This window comes from Haemorhous mexicanus, chromosome 11 (assembly GCF_027477595.1).
Source record: "Haemorhous mexicanus isolate bHaeMex1 chromosome 11, bHaeMex1.pri, whole genome shotgun sequence".
NCBI classification, from domain to species: domain Eukaryota; kingdom Metazoa; phylum Chordata; class Aves; order Passeriformes; family Fringillidae; genus Haemorhous; species Haemorhous mexicanus.
In genome coordinates, this window is record NC_082351.1 from 14364639 (window position 1) to 14383113 (window position 18475).

The window sequence follows — 18475 nt, forward strand, 5'->3', positions numbered from 1 at the left end:
GTAGCTTCTACAAGAACTAGTTTTCTATTGTTTGGTTTTGTTTGTCCTACAAATATTTCTGTTTTGGGAAGCTGCTCTCCTGTCTGTGTACTGCTGCCTGCCTGCCGTGGGTTTACTCCCAATTACTGATCAAAGAAGTCAGTCACTTCCTTGCCTCTCTAAGATCATTTGAAAAATATGATTTAACCTGACTGCTACAGCCCCTTCTATTTGAAGGAGACTGGGGGTTACCTGTGCATTCCAAAAACAGACAACAGAAGTCTTTTTTTCAAACTTTATTTTCATCTACAAATACAGTACAAAAATAGATTTTCTTCTGAACATAGTTACATGAAAGCCATTTTCATACATCTCCTATTTTGTGACAATGTCCAGCAATGACTAAATTGTTTTCCCCTCCATTTTTGAAGAGACTGTGTCAGTGGACTTTAGATACATACTGCCAAAGACAGATCAGTATTTCTACTAGAAAAGTGCAACAAAAGCTTATGTAAATTTAATATTCCTCTCTCAACAGATTTTTTATGCTATGGTACTGGATAACAAGAATTCTGTGGTTCTAGTGAATTTTGTTCCATCAGTAAGATTTAGCCAGTGTTGTGTTTTGCTCCAGAACAGGATCTTGATAAGCAACAGAAGCAAATATGTATATATTCAAATTGCTTAAGAAAACATACTGAACCCTAAGCTGGTAATAAGGACAGGGCTTCTCCCTTCCACAGCACAAGATTTCTGAGAGTAAATAAAGATGGCAGGCTTAAAAGCCAAAACTGTATCACAAAATGCAAGTATTTAGAAAATACTAATTCTTCCATATTCTGATTTTGGGGTTTTTTTTTAGACCTTAAAGGAAGTGTTTCCGCCTTGAGACAGAAAGGCCAGAACTCTACCTCACCACTGATTTGGGTAAGCAATGGATCAAAGCAGGCATCAGCATTCCTTTGGCCACCTCTCTGCAGACAGATAAAAAGCAGCTGGATGCTTTAGTTCTGAGCAAGCAGGGAAAAATGAAAACAAGAAAAATGGGAAAAGAGAGTGCCTCAGGAAACTAAACTATTAGTGCTGAGTGATACAAAAGAGAGCAAAAACCCTAACAATGCAAAGTGATCGTGGGAGGTGCAGCCCTTCTCCCAAGGGAGATACCTAAGTGATACCTGTGATCTCAAAGGAAACTGGATACTGAATTAGGTTAGTCCCTGCCTGCTCAGACACACAAGTGCAGAGGAAGAGCCTAAGGCCCTAACTGGTAAAGGATACTTTTATATTGACTATGTTTCCTGCATCTGAGCACCAAAGAAAAGTTTGTGATCACAATTTCTCAAAAGGGAACAACTGAGCTGCTTCTCCTCTCTTTTCTCGCTTGCTCTTTTTGGTTTTTATCTCTTCTTGTTTCTCTAGCTGGCGATTCTGGGGCCAGTACATGGCTGCGTTCCCCACTGTGCTCTCTGAGCTCGGAGCTCCTTCTTCATCAGAAGAGAATCCCCCTCCTTTTTCTGTCTCAGGTGCTGATGGCTCAGTCTGGAAAAACAGGTGTGAAAATCAGAAAGTCACTCTAAGAATCACTTGTAACTGCCCCTTCCTAAGAGGGCTTGTCTTTGGTCACAGTGACAATGACTGCCCTTACAGAAGTTGGTTGCTGTGGTTTGGACTTCCACCCAAATTGCTTCTATTTCTCAACACCAAACATTCTTGCAATACAAGCATTTTTGACAACAGAAGAATAAAACAAACCTGTTTTAAAAAGATCAGGCTTTTCATCTTCTTGCAGAAAAAAATTAAGAACTAAAACATCTAACTAAAAAAAAAAGTGCCCCACTCTCCATCTGTTAGTTACATGCTTGGCTTAGAGGAATAAATCTAGGAAGGGGTATGACAACACAGAAAATAGTAATAAAATTAAAAGTATTCATCCCTTGTTAAACAGTAACAATTCTTTGATGAACATGACCACACTGAACTTCTGGCCTAGCTTTTTTGACTCGCTGAAGACTTCTGAGCAACTACAGTCTGGAAATTTTATTCTACAGTTAAAATAACCTCTAGAAAAAGAAATGACTAAAAGAAATGCAGGATACCTTGATGGAGTAGCGTTGCTTCAGTCTCTCTCTGATGAGAAGTCCTTTTGTCAGCAGCTTCCAATTCCCTAGAGCTCTTTTCTCACGTTTCTGTGGGGGATTGTTATGGAAGAGAAAAATTCACTACTGTGAGTTTCAATGTATTTATGCACATGGAAAAGGAAAGCTTTAAGATTTTTAAACTGTCATCAAAAAAAGCCTCATGCTTGTTGCGTACACAGCCTACCCTGTTTGACTGCCCAGTTTCAATGAAATTTACTTTGTAAATATAATAATAAGGAAGCTCAAAAGTAATTCTCACCTCCTTCTCTTTCTTCTCCATTTCTGCTTGTTCATTCTCCCAGGCAGCAACAAGGACTTCTTTATACTCCTCACACACCACATAGCCATCAGTACTAGGAAGGAGAACACAATCCTCTGTCAGCTGTAAGAAGGCAAAAGAAAGGGAGCAAATGCCTGCTGACCCACCCCAAAAGCTACTGTCTGTCTAAAAGGATCTACAACAGGTCACACATTCCCCTAAACACAAGATACACAAATTCTGCAGGACATCAACATCTGACAGGTACAACAAAGCAGCTTTTACATACACTGGGTGTGAGTAGCCACCGTGAAAATCAAATCCAGTGATGGCCTGAGCACAGTCAATGTCCAACTTCCGTGCCACTCTGTTCAGGTTTGGCAGTTTCAGCTGCACGCAGCCCACAGGTAACATGGATGGCAAGAAGAGATAGACATTTCCATATTCATTCCGAGGAACCTGTTATGGCAAGATTTAAAGAGAGATGGTGATAATCCTGCTTTCTGGAGAGAGGTGAAAATACCTGCTGCAACTCAGGGACTCTCCCCTCCTGACCTGCTATATTCCACTCCAGTATGCAACTAATATTCACAAGGTACAAGCCTAGATTTTAGCTGCATGGTTATCTCCTAGCTATGTCCTCTGCCCAAGCTTTGCTACTGAGGCTGTAATACAGAGAATGAACAAGGCAAAACATGGGCTGGGAAGATCAGATGAACAAAATGTTGACTTTACCAGTCTGCACTCACTGCCTTTTGAGTGAGTACTTGTGAAAAAAAGGCCTCAGTAAAGTTTTGACTATTTCCTCCTGTGAACAATTACCTCTGAACTCTTAATCCTGAATCCAGATATTACTGACTGATTTCACGTCTGAAACATACAACTGCTGGAAAAACAAAGCCCAGAGCTCCACACAAACCCCTTCCTTTAGCACCAGCCCTCTGCCTTCCCAGGTACCTTTCCATCCACTGCTATGGGAGGCTGATACTCCTCTGTCTGCCAGCGGCCAAACAGCGCCAGGTCCTCCCGGTCCCGGTTCGCCGGCTCTGCCAGGCGCGCCTTCCTCGCCCGGTTGGAAAATCCTTTTACCATCTGCAAATGCAACAACCAGGCCTGGAACATCACAAGAAGCTGACAGTGGTTTCAGGTCTTCCTAGGACACCAAAGGAGAAGATTCTGGGAGAGCAGAAATGCTATTTCCTAGCTTTCAATATCCACTGCCTATAAATAACAACCCATGACACCTGTATGCAACAGGCAGAAATCCAGCAGTGTATAAAAAACACTGGGATGCCTCTGGAGAAGGTGAAAAGGGAGCAGTTCTGCCAGATACCCTTGGGGTGGGAAAAAAACAAAGCTGGGCTTTGGGCAGGATGTAGGAACTATAGGCAGAGCAGGCAGACAATACAGCTACCACAAACCATGCAAGCACGTGTGAAATCTGCAGAAGACAAAAACCAAAACAGAACTGAGCTTGAGCTTTAGAGGGCAGATGGATTGCACAGGAGGAAGTCAAACCCTCTTACCTTGTAAGGCACTTCGCCAACCCTCACCACTCGAGCTTGCTTCAGCCAAGTGTCCCTGGAGTGCAGCGTGTGTATGCAGTCTCTGAAAAGGCCAGAAAGAAGCAAATGTAAGTTTTCAAGTCACCCATAACAGATCCACAATAAACTTATATATTTGGAATAATAAAAAAGCTGTACCTTAGTGATACACAAATGCTGTCAGAGCAGTGAAATGCCTCACCTGTTTATGCATGTGGCCTGAGACTACTGCTGATACCATCATGCAAATTAGCTCTCCAGTTTGTTACAAAGATCACAGATGCAGGTGATAATAGGTGCACAGCTCACCTGGAGTAGACAGCCTCTCCCCTGCAGTACCCCAAGATAGCAGCTGTCTCGGGATAGATGGCCTGGTATTTCAAGAGGTGCCTCTTCAGTGCATAGAGAGGGTGGTTTTTGTACTCTCCAATTGCTGTTGGTAGAGGCTGATCTTGAAGCTTCACTTGAAACTGTAAGAATTATACAGAAAAGAGTAATTTCACAACTTTTTCACTACTCTTTGTAAGAAAATAAGAATGACTATAATATGAACCAAAGGGAAAAAACACCAGAAACTGTTGGCAGATGAGCCAACAGACCAAAACACTCTTGCTGCAAACAAATACTTAGATGTGTACCCTGACCTATGTACTTTAAAAACTCTCTCTGAGAAGAATAATGCCAAACACTACACAAACCTCACCAGTAAGTTTCCAGCACAAGCAGTGCAGTACTTCTGCTATGCAAACTTGTCTGAACAACCCCCATCATTTAATATTATTTCAATTTACCACAGTATATTCTCTTTATGTTCAATCTCAACATTTCAAGTCCAAATACAAACCTCCTTCCTCACAGAAAGAGATTTCTAATGCTTTTTGCCTGAATGAGAATCCAGGGACAGGACTCCTGGCACTATATGTCCTGAACAACCTATTGTGATTTACCTCATTTTCTTCCTTCTTGTCTCTCTCCACGTAGGGACTTTCATAGGGCTGCAGTGTCTCTTCCCACCACTCTGGGTCCACACGGCTCTTCCTTGTTGAGGTCATCCACACTGGATCATATCTTTGTGTCACATCCCTGACACTCCCATCGTTGTCAAATCCCACAACGTAGAAAAGCGGCTTTGTGGCATGTGCAAAGCACAGCTGGGGCTGGCCCACATTGCCATGAACACAGTCTACAGAAACCCACTTGTCCTCAGGCTCAAGGAAAACCTCCAGCCACTGGTCTGTGCCCATGGCTTTCCTCACCTCCTGCTGTCCTTCATCCTCATCACTCGAAATGATTTTGTTTCTCTTCCTCTGTGCTTGAGGCAAGGCTGGAGTTGTACTTTTTGCTGGCTTAGTCTCAGCTCTATACAAATTTTCTGATTGCCTTGTTTCTGAAGTCTTAGTTTTTGACCTTTTCACAGTTGTCAGCTTTGAATTCTGGGAGGCCTGTGAGCTTCTCCGCCTCTTAGGGACAGTTTCAAAATCCTCATCAGAGACATCACTCTCCTCCTCTGAAAGCTCAAAGTCTGAAGCACTGCCCTCATCACTTCCACTCTCTTCCTTGTAACACACTTTGGAGGCCACTCGTCTCCGGCGGTCGTTCTTGGGCCTGACTGGCACATCTTTTTCTGCTGAACTCGTCTCATTATTTGATTCCTTTTGTTCCTGGCTACCTTTAGTCAGCTTTGACTTTTGTGTCCTTTTGGTCTGGGCAGTTTTAGGTTTCTTTGGCTCCTTGTTGTTTTCTTTGATCTCTGAGGATTTCTCATCCTGCTTGGCTTTTTTGCAGGGGCATGATTTTGCCACAGCTTTGGGTGTTGTGGCAGAACTCTCCTGTCCCTCAGAGGTGCTGCTGTGAGACAGCCTCTTGGATGAGCTCTTTCCCTGCAGGGAAACAGGCCAGGTCACTTTTTTCACCACAGCTAAGAACATGGTAAAAAAAAGACTGAAATCAGCCCAAGGTTCATGCAGACCAAGGGTTGGCAGACACAGTCAATTCACCTGAAAACTTCAGGCAACTGGCTGAAGAGAGGTGTACTCATGCAGCAAGAGTTGCCATGTAAGTTTTAAAGAAATGTAAACCCACTGAAACATTAAGAAATCTTTGCTGAAACACTGAAATGAGTGGATTTTTTAAAAAAGAAAATTAAAAATTAAGGGTGTGCATTTTCTGCAATGTAGACAGAACCCTGGTTCACATATTAAGTGATTCATTCTAAGCTGTAAGAGCCAGAAAGTTTTCTTAATCCTACTAAATCAGTGACCTATTCCTTATTCCACAAAAACAACAAAAACTACCTTTGGTCTTGTCTCCTTGAGAGGAATAGGCTGAAAAGACAGCACAAGGCGACACAGCAGCTGTAAAGCTCGCAGAATAATTAAAAATATCTGCAAAACAATTTAAATTGAGTAATTTAATCACAGGAGGTCTCAAGACAAAAATACAGGAGAGTAAAAAGCTACAGAATCATTTACATCACCAATCTGCTTTCTTCAAATCCACCCCTCCCACCACTTTGTGTATGGCCTGACACACAGCATCCAAACTCACCAACCAACCCTGCACTTCCCAGTCTCTTACATGCACAAGCTCCTCATCATCCTTTGCAGTGTAGATGGCAAACCTCCTCTCCAGTGTTGACTGAAGGGGCTCTCCTTTTTCAGTGGAGAGCTCATCATTGACAGTGAAGGTGCCAACAAACCTGAAATACAAGACACCTGCTTATTATCCAGTGTTTGTGACTGTAATCTTAAACTTCTGAGTTCCTTATCTCCTTCTCTAAAAAGGACAGCCCCTCTCACCCTTGTACATAAAATTTAAGAAACCCACAGAAAATTGCTAGTCACAGTTACCCCTCTCCATGAACCCTCACTCTGCGTTCCATGTGACAGCACCATCAGAAGAGAGTTTTACCATTTCACCAGGTTGGAAAGGTAGACAAGGCCCACTTGGCCTGCAGGAACTTGGGTGAAGCGCGTGGGGACGATGGACAGACCGACGGCGAGGAGATCTGGCTGGCTGCAGATCCTGTTCCTGTAGAAACCATTTGCTAATAAACACAGCAAGTGAACCTGAGAGAGAAGAGTTTAAAAGTGAGTTCACAAGAGATTTTCCTTATTGGAACTACTGCCCGTGGTAAGGACAAAGAATATTTCACTGCTCCTTTTAACAGAGTGAAGTGACAATGAAGCCTCCCAAGCACTCACAATGCTGGCTTCAGAAGACAGCAAAGCACTGAAGTCTTTGCAACTGTCTCCTGCTCTACACAACTGGCAGTTTAATCCCAACAAAATGAGAAGATATCCCTCTATAGAGAAATAAACATCCTGCTCACATATACTTTGAGTTAGAATTTTAGTACCACAGGCACTGGTGTTTCCAATTCACAGTTTAGGAGGAACCTTAACAAGCATCTGTCAGGACTACAGCCTCTTTATTTTTTTAGTTCTAGCTGTGACCCCATGTTATTTTATAAAAATTAGTTTCTTTTGATTAGAAATCAGTTCAGACACCTTTATGCTAATTTCTTCTCTGCCATGGTTCTCTGTGACAAATACCTTATGTGTGTCCTCACGAACCTCCTTGCTGAAACGTTTCATCATTCTCCGAAGGTACATCTCAAACTCGGCTTTTCTTTTTTCTCTGCAGAAGATTACAAAAGAAAGGGATGTTGTGGGATTTCTGTGGACCTGCCTTTCTTGATTCCTGAACTGGGTCAGTTCACAGAGCGAATCCATCCCAGAGAATCTTCTGTGCACACTTAAGGAAAGGTTTAGTGACTGGCTATGTGAACAGGCTGCTAAGGTATTGCAGCAACACAGTATCATTCACCCACAGCTCTCCTTGCAGAGATCTCCCGCTGCTCCTTCACAGAAACGGAGACAGTAAAACACAATGAAGTTACACACTTGATTTTCAAGGAAGCTGAAAAGCCTCCTCCAATCCTGCCAACTTCCACTGAAGATTTTTGGTAGAACTGTCAGTGTGTAAATTGTTCTTCATCCCACAACCTTCCATCATTCCAACTCAGCAGTCTGTACCAAGTGGGGATTTTCACCCTAAACACGGCAAGTCAGTGACAGAAAAGACTTGGAGTATTTTTAATTTCAGCCTTTAGCAGCCCTGCACCACCTCCCTGTTCTTACCTCCTCTCTCTTTTCTTCACCTGCTCTGGGGTTTCAATCTCTATCTCGACAGGATTGCTTGGCAGCCCTACTGATGGAAGAACAGCAGCTTCTTCTAATTTATCTGCAGGTTCCTGAAGTTCTGTAAAAATAAAATACTAAATTGTAAGTAAACATGGAATAGATTAGTACCAGGGAGGACTGATGATTGGATAAAACCTATGTTTTCCTTCTCAAGTGTTCAAACAACTTTAAATAGAACACATCCAGTAACTACAAGCTCTTGGATCTTCTATAACACTGTGTGTGCTACGTTACTTCACATAACTGTGGGATGCTGGTCACGTGCTGTTGAAGAATTGTTGTGATATACAAGCTCTTAAAAAGTGCTTAACGTGAAAACATGTGCAATTGTTACCTTCCACATCCTCCCACTCATCTTCACTTTCATCATCATCATCATCATCGTTGTCAGTATTGTCTTCATCCATCTCTTTTTTAACAGGAGATTCTGTCTTTAATTTCATCTCCTTCTGAGGATGCGTCAGTGAGTCACTGTTAAAATCATCAAAACAGCAGTAGCATCAGGAAACGGAGGTGCTTGTTTATTAAAGACTAAAAATAAGAAAATAAATCAAGCATGACCTCTGCATCAGTAACAACAGACTGAGTATTTGACAATCAAATCACAGAAAGAAATAATAAGAAGAAAAAGGTCTTACAGACTTGAATGATAAATAAATTCACCTGCATGTTTCCTCTTTGATACAATTCTCTTTATTTCTAGCATTTTTTTTACTTTCTTTTATTTGTGATTTTGCCTCTTCTTGTTTTGAAGGTTTGGAAGTTTTTGCTGAATTGGAAACTTCAGTATCACAATCTTCTCCCTTTCTCCTAGCTGGAGCTTTTGAGGTCTTTTTTATACTGGGCTTTTTCTCTTCAAAATCATCTGCATGTGACAAAACAAATGAAGATTAATGTTAAAGGATGGAGTTTCATCTCCATGGCAATCTGAAACAACATCTCCATGGACTTCATTAGAGGCAGCTTCAGAAGAACGTGAGCACCCATAATGCTGAGCATGTCATTGTTTGTTTACAAATAGGCAGGATGTGAACAGTGAGACTATTCGGAGGGAAATACTTACGTAACTCACAAAAAGTAACTAAAGATTCCTATAGTCCAACCGATGGACTCGGTAGAAAACCAAGCATCGTGCTTGCCACTCACAACAGCTTATTACGGCGTGACGCTGCTCGGGAGAGCGCGGCCGAGATGAAACAACCCTTCACGGGCTGCTCAGCCTTTGGCAGCGTGCGGGGCCCGCGTCGCACACGGGTTTAACGCCCGGAATCTGGGGCACTGATCCCAACACCGATAACCCAGCCGATAACCCTGCCCTCCAGCCCGGCGGGGCCGTCCTTCCCGAGGCGCGCTGGCACCGCTGCCCCAAGACCCCATGGCCGGAGCGGCCCGAGCCGCGGCGGTGGCGCAGCTCCGGGCCGCCGCGGCCTCCCTACTGCACTCACCTTTCTCCTCCTCCTCCTCCTCTTCCTCCTCCTTTGGCAGCCTCCCGGAGCGCCTCTTTTTGGCGGCCGCGGGCCGGGGCGATGCTCTGCGCTTTCTGGCCATGGCGCCGGCGGCGCGGGCAGGTCCGGCCCTGCCCGGCCCCGCGCTGGGGAGGGGAGGGGAAGGGAAGGGGAAGGGGCCGGGCCATAAAGTCTCGCGGGCGGGCGCGGGAGGCGGTTTGAAAGATGGCGGATGAGGTGGACCAGGTGAGCGGCTCTCGGCTCTTACAGCTCTTTCGGCGGCTGCAGGGGGGAGGCAGCTCCGGGCTGGGCCCGGCGCGCTCGGGTCCCCCATGAGGCGCGGCCCCCGGAGCGCTTCCCGTGCGAGGGGAAATCCCGCTCGGCCGCGGGGCTGGTGCCGCTGTCGGGGCGCGGGCAGGGCTCGCTGCGGGCCCGCTGACCACGGGCACTGCCGAGGGAGGGAAAGGGGGAAAGCTGCGGAGGGCAGTGCTCTGGGCTCTGAAGGAACGGGGTAGCTAGAACGGAAATACGGGATATACATGACATATGGAAGATGTGGGGGAGGTCTTCATCCTTTTTTAGTTGGGATCCTTGAAGTGCGCCTTTCGCACAGCGAGGGGCCTCAGGCCGCTCTGTGTTGAGGTTTCACAACCTCGGGGCCGTGAAAGGGGTCGGGAGCCGGGAGAGCGCGGGGCAGGGTGTGCCCGGGTGTCTGAGAGCTCCTGAGTGTGTGCCCGTGTTAAAGATAGGTTAGAAACTGTTGTAAAATAGTTAATAGATCGTTAAGCAAGTACTGTTAGTTTATATAATAACTGTTATTATATTGTAAAAAGGGTTAAAAGGGAAGTTATAAGAAGTAGGGTACTCAGCGTACCATATTACACCTAAGTAAAGTGCAGCACCCCCCAAGAGAAGCAAGCTAGCCTGGACAGAACTGTAATGGGCCAATCAAGAGCCCTCAACCTTCATGCAGATGAAGGATCCAAAAATAAACCAATCCAGAGGGACAAAAAACAGGATAAAAAGGGGCTTCTGACTCACTGAAGCCGTGCTGCTCCATCTGGGACAAGAAGCCCCAGCGCCGGCGCTGCAGCATCCTCGACAGGAACGCTCCTGCTCGGCCCGCGGGCCCCTTTAGGCCTTTCTTTTCCTTATAATAAATGCTGAAATCACTTTAGTACCAGGAGCTTGCTCCCATTTTTATCACCCGGATACCTCCCTGTGCTGGCACCACTGTCACTGTGGGTTCAGCTGCACCGTGCCATGGCACAGCTGTGCTGCTGGTTCCTGCAGTGTAAACTGTGGCTGCTGGTAAGAAAAAGACTTCGCAAAGTTATAAAATGGATTGTGCTAGAAGGGACCCTAAAGATCATGTCGTTCCAATCTCCCTATGTGTGAAGAATGATTTGCTGCAGACTAAACTGAGATCTTTTGACTCACATTGCTCAGGGCTGGTGAGTGTCAGTGGAGTGGTACATCAGCAGCACTCAGGTTCACCAGGATGTGATGGAATGATTTCAAGTATTTGCACCTGTGTTTTCACTCTTTTGTTTTCTGTGTCTCACAAAAATTGAGGAATGGAAAAGTTTACAGCCTTCTTCTGTACAAATAATACTTTTATTTTTTTTAAGCAACAAACAACAAATACTGTAGAGGAGCCACTTGATCTCATCAGACTCAGTCTAGATGAGCGAATCTATGTCAAAATGAGGAATGACAGAGAGCTTAGAGGCAGATTACACGTAAGTAAAACTTTCACAACATTGTCATGCTCATTCAGCTAAGCTCTGGGCAGCCTTTCTTTACAAGTTTACCTGTAATATTCCATTGGTTGTTGAAAAAAATAGTTTTAAAACATGAGTAATTGCATTTCATGGTTGAAAGTGCAGAAGTGGTTGGAGAAAGTAGGTTAAGAATTGTCTTAGTTACCATAACTGTAATGTGATTGGTGGAAAAAAATCTTATTTTCTCAGTACTTTGTCAGCTGTTAACTGCTTCCCTAGAAAATCAAGAGATGTATTTTGTTTTTCATTCTCCTGAATGATGCCAAGCAACCAATTTCACTGCTTTTGGCTTCCATTTCTCTGTCTGTGAAATAAGCAATAATGCTGCAGGCCTCTTCATATGATGGACCCTGAGGCCTCTTCTAGAGTGAGGTCATCATTGTCAAACAAGAATCCCTTAAGGCACACCCTGGGAGGTGTGATAGGACAGGTGCTCAGCTGGGTTCTCAGATTTTTGATTTCTGTTATGTCAGTCAGCCTCCCTGAGTGCTGTGCTCTGCTGGGGAAGACAACCAGTTGCCCCATGAGTTAACTGGGCCTCAACTCCTTTGGAAGCACAGAGATAACAAGAGGTCCATGAGGGACACGTGTAGTTTGCAACATGCTTTTTGTAAGGATTTTGGAACGTGTGTCTAAGGTTTTGTAGCACTGTATGAGAAGCAGCTTTCATACCCTGTAAGTTGCTCCGGGGCAGTCGGTTCCAGGAGGCTGGACTGGGAGCAGCGTGGAGCTGGTTTAATGTTAACAAAGTCTCTCTGTCTCTGAGGTCTTGTAAGTGCTCTCACAGAATGCTTCAGAGCTATTTCCTGCAAGTGTTTCAGTAAATGTAAATGTTGTGCATTCTTTTTCCTGCTGCAGAGTTCTCATTTGTTTGTGTTGAGTAGTAACTAGAACTGATAGTGCTATGTTTTGGTCAAAATCAGACTAAACTATTTATGTCTGAGAGTCTTGCTAAAATTCTCATTTGAATAAACTAATGTTTGAATTTTGGAAAACATAGTAAACTAAACTTAATTTCTACAGGCATATGATCAGCACTTAAATATGATTTTGGGTGATGTGGAAGAAACTGTGACTACAATAGAGATTGATGAAGAAACCTATGAAGAGATTTATAAAGTAAGGACTAAAAAAGGAGTTAATTTATCCTCACAGATTTGTTTTATTTAAAACTACACTATGTTATATTGATAAAGTAGTTTATTGCTGACTGTTTTTCAAACCAAGCTCTAGCAGGATTTGGACAAACTGTTACGAAAGTACACAGGATATCTAGAGAGTTGGTGTTAATTGTTTTGATCTCTTCAGCTTGCCAGCACATTGAGTGTTTGTTGGGATTGTTTCAGGTGTGTTTATATGATTGAAATGAATGTTTTGTAAATGGAAACTTTTCTTTCCTTCTTCACAGTCTACCAAGAGGAATATTCCCATGCTCTTTGTCAGAGGGGATGGTGTTGTGCTTGTAGCTCCCCCGTTGAGGGTTGGTTGAAGCAACAAAGGACCTAACCTTCTTGGAAAGTTCCAGACTTTTGGACAGTGGTTCATGTTTCAATCATGTCTCAAAATTCTGTAAATGTTTTTTATATGATATTTTTGTCATTTCTTTTGAAAAGGGGAGGGGAAGGGGAACCAGTTTCTCTTGCAGAAAGTACATGTAGTCAATTGAAGCAGTGTAAAACCCCACCTGATCTCAGAATTAATGTAAACTGCTGTAAATTTCCTGCCTTGTCACATTCAGTAAAAGAATCCTTAATTTTCTTTCTATCTTGGCAGTAGCACTGTCTTGTTGTTTTAAATAAATTTTGGTTTGTCTTTGAGATTTGACTTGTGATGTTTTTTGTGTTGGTGGGGTGTATGTTCTTCCTTAGAGCTAATACTTGATTAGGTTATAGTATCAGCCTTGCTCTCAGAGCAAGCAGTATCTTCAGTGTGTTGTTTTAACTTCTGTCCTTACTAATACCCAAGCTCACAGATTACTGGTTTTGGGGACAGCACTACATCAATCAATGGTGCTGTAATTTATGACTCTGTGTTCAAATTTGTGATGTGTATCCTCACTGTAGGGAAATGGTGTTAATATGAATCTTCCACCTGAGATAAAGAAGATGGGTTTTAGTGCAATGTTTTCAGATGTTTTCATTGTGGCTTTGTTAACAGCTGCAGTTTGCAAGGCCATGAGTAGAGACTGAGGTTGTTGCTCACATGCTATTGAGGTGCCTGCTACATTCATTTCCCACTGTTTGTACCATGTTTCAGTTCTTGAATACATGAAATTCTGCTGGATGCCTTAAGATGTTCATAAATTATCTTTAGTGAAGGTGCACTAGCACCTGAACAAAGCTCCTTTTTAATATATACTTTCTTATGCCCACCTTTTTCCTGTGTGAAAAAAGGACACTTCTGCTATAATTATGTTTTAGAGTCATATGAGAGATGTAGGTTTGCACTTCCTACAAAGCTTGACTTTTGATTTAAACTTAAATAATTAAGTTCTCTGTAGGGTTAGCAAAAGCAGCTTGCTCTGGAACTTTCTCCTACAGTTAGAAATCTTCATGACAGTCTGTAGCTTGAGACATTGGTAAGGAATGCAAGGTCTGCCAATATTTTTATTTTTCCATTCCTTTTTGTACTTGGATTTTTGTATTGGAGGACTGACATGATGCTCAAAATGCTGGCAAATCAGGAATTTCTACCTTGATAAATTTCATGTCTGTTAATAACACTTATAGACTCTGAGAATGAGAATGGATGTGAGTCCCACATACCCTTTACTTGAGCCTTATTTGCCAGCATAACACAGTTGTCTGTATGTACAATATTTGTATATCACAGGGTATCAGCACAGTGGAAAAGTCAGCTCACCTACATAAATCCCTCTAAAACTCATTAAGAATTGTCTCATTTGTTACCTGCTTCTTTTTAAATGAGAGATCATGGTGGTTGGCAGCTCAATTATTGTCTAATTGATTTCTTGTGTATTTACTGTCTAATTATAAAGATCTGTTATTGTTTTGTGTCACTGAAATGGCCAGTAGCATCCTTGATCCTCTGATTTGAAATGAGCTCTCTGGAGCAGGAGCTAGTCTCTTTCCATCATAAATGTGGATTCAAAAAAAAAAAAAAGAGAAAACAAACATTCCCTCCCAAACAAACTCCCAACAAAACAAGAAAACAACAACAAAAGAACATCACCCTAAATGAACTCCTGAAAAAAACCAAACAACACAACCCCCAAATAAAATTTTAAAAATCCCAAACACACCAAAGCCGAAAACATTTGATAAGTTTTTTGCAGTCTGGTCTCTTTCATAATGTTCTTCCTACTTTTTGATCATATGTTTGCTGTAGTAGCCATTTGTTAAGATACCTATTCCTGATGAGTTTGAAAAATAATTTATGTTAATTTTAATTTTTTATTTTCTCAAGGTTTCTCAGATCTCAAGGCCTCTTCATATCATCTTATGTTTTCAGTCTGCTAGAAATTTTAATATTGTTGAACTTCTTGAAGCTTGGCTTTTTATTTCTAGCAGCTTTTTATAGACCCTAGTAGCCTTCTGGTAAGTTTTAGCCTTTGGACTGCATCTGTTTTTATAGATGGCAGAATAATTTCTTAGTTTGTCTTTAAAGAATTTCTGTTCTGCCTGAAAACATCTCACTCTTGGGAGCTCTTTTTTAGCAAGACTATTGCTACACAATTGCCTTTATCAGAAGTGCTGATAGAGTTAAACTCTGGTGCAGTACTGTTTTTGTGAGCATTTGCTATCTTGAAATTTCTCTGTGGGCTTGTGAAATTGATTTTTGGACCTGACTACTGCAGGGCACTAGATGGTGCTGCTTTTCCTCAAATTCAAGCTTTGTTGGCTTTGATATTTGCAGCCTGTGTCAACAGGCCCTGTACTTGTACAATTAGTCATTTGTTTTTAATTAGGATGACACTTGCCGACAGTTTCAAATTAACTCTGCTGCTCACCCAGAAGTAAAAATCAAAATATGTTTTGATGTTTATGTAGGCACAGAGCAAGTCCCCACAAGAGTTAAAGTGACGCAGTGTATGTGCCTTGCTTTGTCAGAGGTTAAGATGCACAAGCTCCAGGCTGCCAGCTTCTCTCAGAGAAGAATTAGCTGAAGAATTGCACCATATAGAATAAATTGAGGTTGAGGACTGTGCTGCTGAGCCCTGCTTGGAGAAGAACTGCCCTTGCTGTGTTGGTTCACAAGGTGGCTGCTGCTGCACCCAGTGATTCAAGTGCTGTCCACTGCCTTCACTGGAGAACTCCACTGCTGTTCAAATTCAGCAGAGGGGAAAAGCCTGCCCTAAGATGTTTCTGTACATTAAACTCCTGAAGAGACAAATATTTCAGTTTATTTCAAGTCACCTCTGCTGCTGCCTTTTTTTTTTTTTCTGACCCATATAAATAGATTTTGAATCCATGCTACATATTTTAAAAAGATATAATTTTGTTCTTAGGCCATGTAGGTTTGGGGGGATGTGTTTTGTTTTTATAAAAGTTGACCGGGGATTACATTACATGTTTCATTTCTGTTCCCTAGCACAGGACAAGGCCAGTATTTGGACAATACAGTTATAGTAAGCCCTGAGCAGTGTGAGCATTGGCAGGCTGCTGCAGGGATTCCTTGCTGAAAAAGCAGGACTTATTGATCATGCTGGGAATTCCTCAACAGTACGACAGCACTTTCTCCTCTTGGTGCTTCTGTTTCTGTTCTGTAGATTTCATTGGAAATCTGTCATCTGAAATACTTAAGAGGAAGAAACTAGTAAGCCTTCTTACTAGATTTTCCTTACTAGAACCAGAGGACTGGGAAGGGAGCTGATTCAGTTCCAGATGACAAATGCTGTGCATTGTTTTTTGAACTGATGATGATGATATGTACAGAAAATCCCATCAGACTTATTAAGGTTTTAAGGCATTCATGCCAAGATCACTGATGGGCTGAATACATCATTACTGAGGGTGTAGGACTCCCATGTTTCTAAACAGGAAGCTCCTTTCATATGCTAAACAAAAAGAATGGGAAAGAAAAATAGAAAGTTCTGCAGAAAACTGAAGCACAGTGTCCAAGCCAGCCTTTTTTGGGGGGAAGAATGGGTGGAAGGAAGAGAATAGATGATGTGGGTTGGAGCGGAAAACAAGAACCACTGACGGAAAAAGATGTAGTCAGAAGCCTTGTTCATGAGTGAATTTTTTCATTGTTGCCCAAATTAGTTTGAATGGAAGAAAGGCCCACTCCCAAATTTTGGAAACTTAGTCCAAAAAGCCTATTGAGTTGTACAATGGCATTTGATCAGTTTATGATGTGATTGCCTGCACCAGCAGGGGACGAGGCAGGCGTGCTCACTGTCTGGCTGGGAGGACAGGCTGTTGCAGAAGCACTGCACAAGCCTTAGGAAGAGCTGGGTAATGACTGACCACCAAGAGGGGTTTGAGCAAAGATTTCCTCTGGGTGGCACTTGGTAAACATGGATATTTGCTTCCTCAAGGTGCATGTGGAAGGCATCAGGATATTCAAATGTAGGAATATTTTGTGACTTTCCTGTTAGTTTTAATAAGGAAAATTGCTTTTAGAACCAGTTATTTAATTAACTTTCTAATAAGGACTTAAGTCTTACACACCTGGGCTGGCTAAATATGGTGGTCTTGGGTCTCAGTCTGTTGGTTTAAGTCACCCAAAGCCCATGTCAATGCCTGCAGTAGATGATGTAGTCCTCTAGCCTGTTTCTGGGTGTTTTGAGCAAGGAACTTTCGCCAGGAGGTTTAAACTGACAAGTCGAAGCCAGAGTTTCCTAAACTCTTCTGCAATAGTAGATCACTTTTAACCTCTAAAGGAAACCTCAGTGCTGCAGGCAACTTACTCCTGTTCCTTTCTCACAGCACTTAGCTATGGCACAGAAAGGTACCATCTTTGTGGGTAAGGGAGGCTGCAAAGCTTTTGCTATCAATAGCACAGTTTATGATGTGATTTGTAGTCTAATTACTACCTAACAGAACTCACAGTTGTGGCACTGCTGCTACAGTAAATTTTCATTTGCTCTTCTTGAATCCACTGAAGTGCTGGGCAGTAAAACCTCCAGTCTGATGCACATCCTGGCATCAGCCTGTGTCACTGGAGCTCATCACTTAATGCTGATCAGGGTGAAATGCTGTGTGAAACTTGGACCAAGCAACTCATATAATTCCTTTCCCAGTCTATTCTTGGGCCATCACAAGAACTTTCAGGTAAGCAAACTATTTCCATTTGAAAAGAGGAAAGAATTCTGCTCTAAATTTATGTTAAAGTATGTAGGATATTAAGGATAAACCCTGTAGTTTTCTTCATGCAATGCATTATTGAATTCTTCAGGAGCCTTCAAATTTCTAGCAGGGAAAATTTGAAACAAGTAAATGGTGCTCCAAATCTTGATTTCTTTAAATAACTGCTGCAACAGATGACTTTGTCACTCATCCTTAGCACATAATTGCAATGATTAAGTTGCCTTTTTAGGCTGTAAAGGTGACATGCTAGCTAGACTGAATTATCTTTTTCCAGCAGGTAACTGTTCCCAGTTCATCCTGTACTGGAGGTGGAGTGGCAATGCAGCATGTTGTAATTTGTTCTACAGCACCTATATTTAGTACTTTTTAGTAAAACAGTTGTCTCCCCCAACTGCCCAGATGTGTTCCAGTGGTTAGAAGTCTGAGGAAGAAATGAGATATCAACAGATAACATCTGAGAGCTAATTTGATTTGTTCTACATTTGTAATGCATTCCTCCAAGCTAAATTCTTGTTGACTGACGTGCTGCTCATAAAAGGCAAGAGATCCAAAGCTGCACTGCAGCCCAGGAGGATACACTGTAGTTAAATTGAACAAAATTCTCAACAACTTTCTTATACCAAACCTTTGGATCGTTATTGCTGCCTGTGGGTGTAATTCAAATATTCAGACCTGTTTCTGAATTCATGTGATCCTATCCATAAAGCACAGGCTCTAATGTCAGTGGAGATTTTCTAATGTAGTGGAGACTATTTTAATGTTTAAATGTTAAGCCTTCATATCTTACTTGCCCTGAATTCAATCCCTGCAAACCAACTTAAACCCAGCAGTGCTGCTTGCTCGAAGCTT

The 18475-nt window shown here is 42.4% G+C and overlaps 2 protein-coding genes across 3 annotated transcripts; one reads left to right on the forward strand and one right to left on the reverse strand.

Annotated features, from left to right (window-relative positions):
• Positions 1-260: 260 nt before the first annotated feature.
• On the reverse strand, positions 261-9731 carry XPC (XPC complex subunit, DNA damage recognition and repair factor). Of its 2 annotated transcripts, none has more exons than XM_059856559.1 (16): positions 9571-9731; positions 8789-8990; positions 8460-8596; positions 8063-8183; positions 7475-7559; positions 6831-6988; positions 6498-6618; positions 6215-6304; positions 4868-5800; positions 4230-4390; positions 3903-3984; positions 3334-3468; positions 2666-2835; positions 2377-2470; positions 2076-2165; positions 261-1518 (listed from the first exon to the last, which is right to left on the reverse strand). In XM_059856559.1, the coding sequence occupies exons 1-16, from the start codon at positions 9671-9673 to the stop codon at positions 1309-1311; spliced, it is 2892 nt and encodes a 963-aa protein (XP_059712542.1). In that variant the 5' UTR covers positions 9674-9731; the 3' UTR covers positions 261-1308. The 2 variants fall into 2 exon arrangements, with proteins under 2 accessions (XP_059712542.1, XP_059712541.1); XM_059856558.1 differs by having other exon boundaries at positions 6468-6618.
• Positions 9732-9741: 10 nt separating this feature from the next.
• Positions 9742-13171, forward strand: LSM3 (LSM3 homolog, U6 small nuclear RNA and mRNA degradation associated). Its single transcript, XM_059856563.1, has 4 exons — positions 9742-9816; positions 11202-11312; positions 12378-12473; positions 12763-13171. Exons 1-4 carry the CDS (start codon positions 9796-9798, stop codon positions 12841-12843), a joined length of 309 nt encoding a protein of 102 aa, XP_059712546.1. The 5' UTR covers positions 9742-9795; the 3' UTR covers positions 12844-13171.
• Positions 13172-18475: the final 5304 nt, after the last annotated feature.

Excerpts from the sequence above, each read along its gene's own strand:
- XPC (XM_059856558.1), bottom strand. The coding sequence starts at position 9,673 with ATGGCCAGAAAGCGCAGAGCATCGCCCCGGCCCGCGGCCGCCAAAAAG. Across the intron at positions 8,991-9,570 it reads GGAGGAGGAGGAGGAGAAAG|ATGATTTTGAAGAGAAAAAG; the intron begins GTGAGTGCAGTA and ends TGTCACATGCAG. Across the intron at positions 5,801-6,214 it reads TCAAGGAGACAAGACCAAAG|GGAAAGAGCTCATCCAAGAG; the intron begins GTAGTTTTTGTT and ends GTTTCCCTGCAG.
- LSM3 (XM_059856563.1), top strand. The coding sequence starts at position 9,796 with ATGGCGGATGAGGTGGACCAG. Across the intron at positions 11,313-12,377 it reads AGCTTAGAGGCAGATTACAC|GCATATGATCAGCACTTAAA; the intron begins GTAAGTAAAACT and ends TAATTTCTACAG. Across the intron at positions 12,474-12,762 it reads CCTATGAAGAGATTTATAAA|TCTACCAAGAGGAATATTCC; the intron begins GTAAGGACTAAA and ends CCTTCTTCACAG.